Here is a 2686-nt window from a genome sequence, read left to right on the forward strand (position 1 = left end):
TAAGAAATTAATTTAACACATTTAATTTATAAAAAACCTTAGACTAAAATAATTCATGACTTCCCTTGTGATGTTTAGAGCAAGCATTAGTCCAATTCTTTTCTTTCTCCCTCTCCTTAGTTTTAGTTGCATTGGAAAAATGAAAATGATTTTTGCACATGAACATGTATCTTCTTTGATTAATATACTTTGAACATGAAAACGTTGAGAGACACAAAGGAGACACAACACGTTAATGCACTGATACAGTGATATATTTTACAGTGGAGTTTCAAAATTTTAAAATAAAAAACAACAGACAGTATTTTGTCATGTTCCATTCAGCTGGTTCTCTCATCACTCTCTCTCTCTCTATCAAATGATGCCCTACAATCTGTACCCTACAACTAAGCAAAGGCTTCCATTCATTTGTCAGTTTTCTTTTCTGTTCAAAGCCTTATTGACTGAATGAGTGATGACCTAGCTAGCGAGCTTAGGATCCCCCAACAAAACTCGTTCCCGTCTATCATTCACGCACTCCACTTTCAATGTCCACATTTCATAGTTGACTGCATTCGTTGAAACTAGAAAGCCAAGAAGAAAAACCACAATGGCCATAGAGAACCCCACCCATACCCCAATGCACCACAAGTAGCTTCAAGAATCAAGATACAGCACCCGAAACCGGATCACATCTCTATCACCATTCTCCTCTCATAATTTTATTTCCAAATCTATGAAGCTCTCTTCAAAATCCATTCTCAGCCCAAGCCATAGCAAAGACGCACCTCACTTAACGAGAAAGCTAGCAAGCAGTGGCAGCACCAAAGGTGGTGGCGGCGGCAGCCAGGCCTCACCGAACCCAGCGATGTTCCGATCCGGTGGTAGAAAGCGAGGACCGGGATACGTAAACCCAGAGCCTTCATCCCCGAAGGTCACATGCATTGGACAAGTGAGAGTGTTGAAACAGGGGAAGAAGATGAGAGGGAGATCTAAGAGAAGAGGAGGCGGAGGAGGAGAAGCGAGCTTCAGGAGCAGAGGCGAACAAAGCTTTCACGGTGGAGATCTCAACCGACAGAAGTCGCAAAGAAGCCAGAGCTTACAGCAGGAGTGTTTGTCTCAACGGAACCAACGATGGGTTCACGTTCCTTCAGCAATATGCGAAGCTCTGAGAGCGTTTGGTTCTGAATTCAGCTGCTTCTTCAGTTGCAGGTCTTCTTGCGGGAGGGAAAAACATTCGGCCAAGGCAGAAGAAGAAGGGGCAGCAGTTGGAAGTTGGGTGGTGACTCTTCAAGAAGGGAGTGATCCCCATAAGGGAAGGGAGATTGAACTTATAATGGGAGGTAGTGAAGAAGATGAAACCCAAGGAGACAACAATAACAGCCCTGAGAGAAGCAACAGAAGGAGGAGGCACGTGTTTGAAGACATTGACATCGATATAGACAATCTCAAGAGTGAGGAGGAAGAGAAAGCTAGAGTTAGCATATGCATCCCTCCAAAGAATGCTCTGTTGTTGATGAGGTGCAGATCTGACCCTGTCAAAATGGCTGCCCTCGCTAACAGGTTTTGGGAGCCAAGTGTTCAGGCAACACAAGAAGAAAGAGAAGCTGAAGAGGCCCAAATGCAAATGGAAGAGGACTCTAACAAGGAAGTGGAAAAGAATTACAATGTTGCGATTCATGATGAGAGTGGAAAAAGTACACTTGCTTTTGTTAGTAAAGAAGAAACAGAGGCAGCAAATAATGAAGGCAATCAAGTGGTCATCGAAGAAGCGAAAGGAGATGTTGAAAAAGAAGAGGAAGCTATTGGAGAAGTGACTAGTTATGGTGAGGAAAACGACGTCGCACAGAGATCTGAGCTTTCTTCAACTACTGCACACTCTGCACTTTCAGGAATTGATGATGCCAAAGGGTCAACAGTGAAAATGACTTCAGAGGAGAAACCCGTGGAAGAAGAAAATAGGTCAAAGGAGAGAGAAAGTGGAGCATTACCAGAATGCTTGCTTTTGATGATGTGCGAACCCAAGCTGTCAATGGAGGTTTCCAGGGAGACGTGGATCTGCACCGCCGACTTCGTACGGTGGCTGCCGCCGAGGCCAGCGGCGAAATCCAGTGGAGGAGATCGTCAACACAAGAAGCGGATGGCCGCCGTGGACAACAAGCCGCCGCCTCCGCCGACGGCGGCTGTTCAGCCGCAGCAGGTGCAACCGGGGAGGTCATCGTTCTCATTTCCGGCCGCAGCCGTGGCGTCGGCGGTAGGGACAAATGCAGGAGAGGGTTCGGCTCTAAAGCGGTGCAAGTCGGAGCCGAGAAGGTCAGCGGCTAAGCTAGCTCCGGAAGCGTGTTCGTGGAACAATAGGAAGCTGACGGAGCCACATCCTCCAGCACCGGTTGGAGTTGGCGGCGCAGCGGGGGTTGGATTTTGATCTCAATTTTTCTTTTCCTTTGCTTTCTTTTCTTTTTTTTTTTTCCAATCTCTCTACGTCAACAAAATAATGTAACTGTTATGATCTGTAAATTATTGCAAAACTTTCTCTCTTCTCCTTTCTCTGCCATTTTTGTCAATCTGTGATTTTTGTAATTTTTTTCCACCTCCTTCCTAAGAATATTGCTTTTCAAATCATTCGCCAAAAATCATGGAGGTAGAACCACGACACCAAATTCTGTCTCTCTTTTGCTAATTTATTGAATATTGTAGTTTTTTTTTA

General features: G+C 45.0%; 1 protein-coding gene across 1 annotated transcript; it reads left to right on the forward strand.

The window, feature by feature from the left end:
• The first annotated feature begins 255 nt into the window (after positions 1 to 255).
• LOC107478522 (uncharacterized) lies at positions 256 to 2686 on the forward strand. The gene has a single exon (XM_016098654.3). It carries the CDS (start codon positions 716 to 718, stop codon positions 2402 to 2404), a length of 1689 nt encoding a protein of 562 aa, XP_015954140.1. The 5' UTR covers positions 256 to 715; the 3' UTR covers positions 2405 to 2686.

This window comes from Arachis duranensis, chromosome 3 (assembly GCF_000817695.3).
Source record: "Arachis duranensis cultivar V14167 chromosome 3, aradu.V14167.gnm2.J7QH, whole genome shotgun sequence".
NCBI classification, from domain to species: domain Eukaryota; kingdom Viridiplantae; phylum Streptophyta; class Magnoliopsida; order Fabales; family Fabaceae; genus Arachis; species Arachis duranensis.

Excerpts from the sequence above, each read along its gene's own strand:
- LOC107478522 (XM_016098654.3), top strand. The coding sequence starts at position 716 with ATGAAGCTCTCTTCAAAATCCATTCTCAGCCCAAGCCATAGCAAAGAC.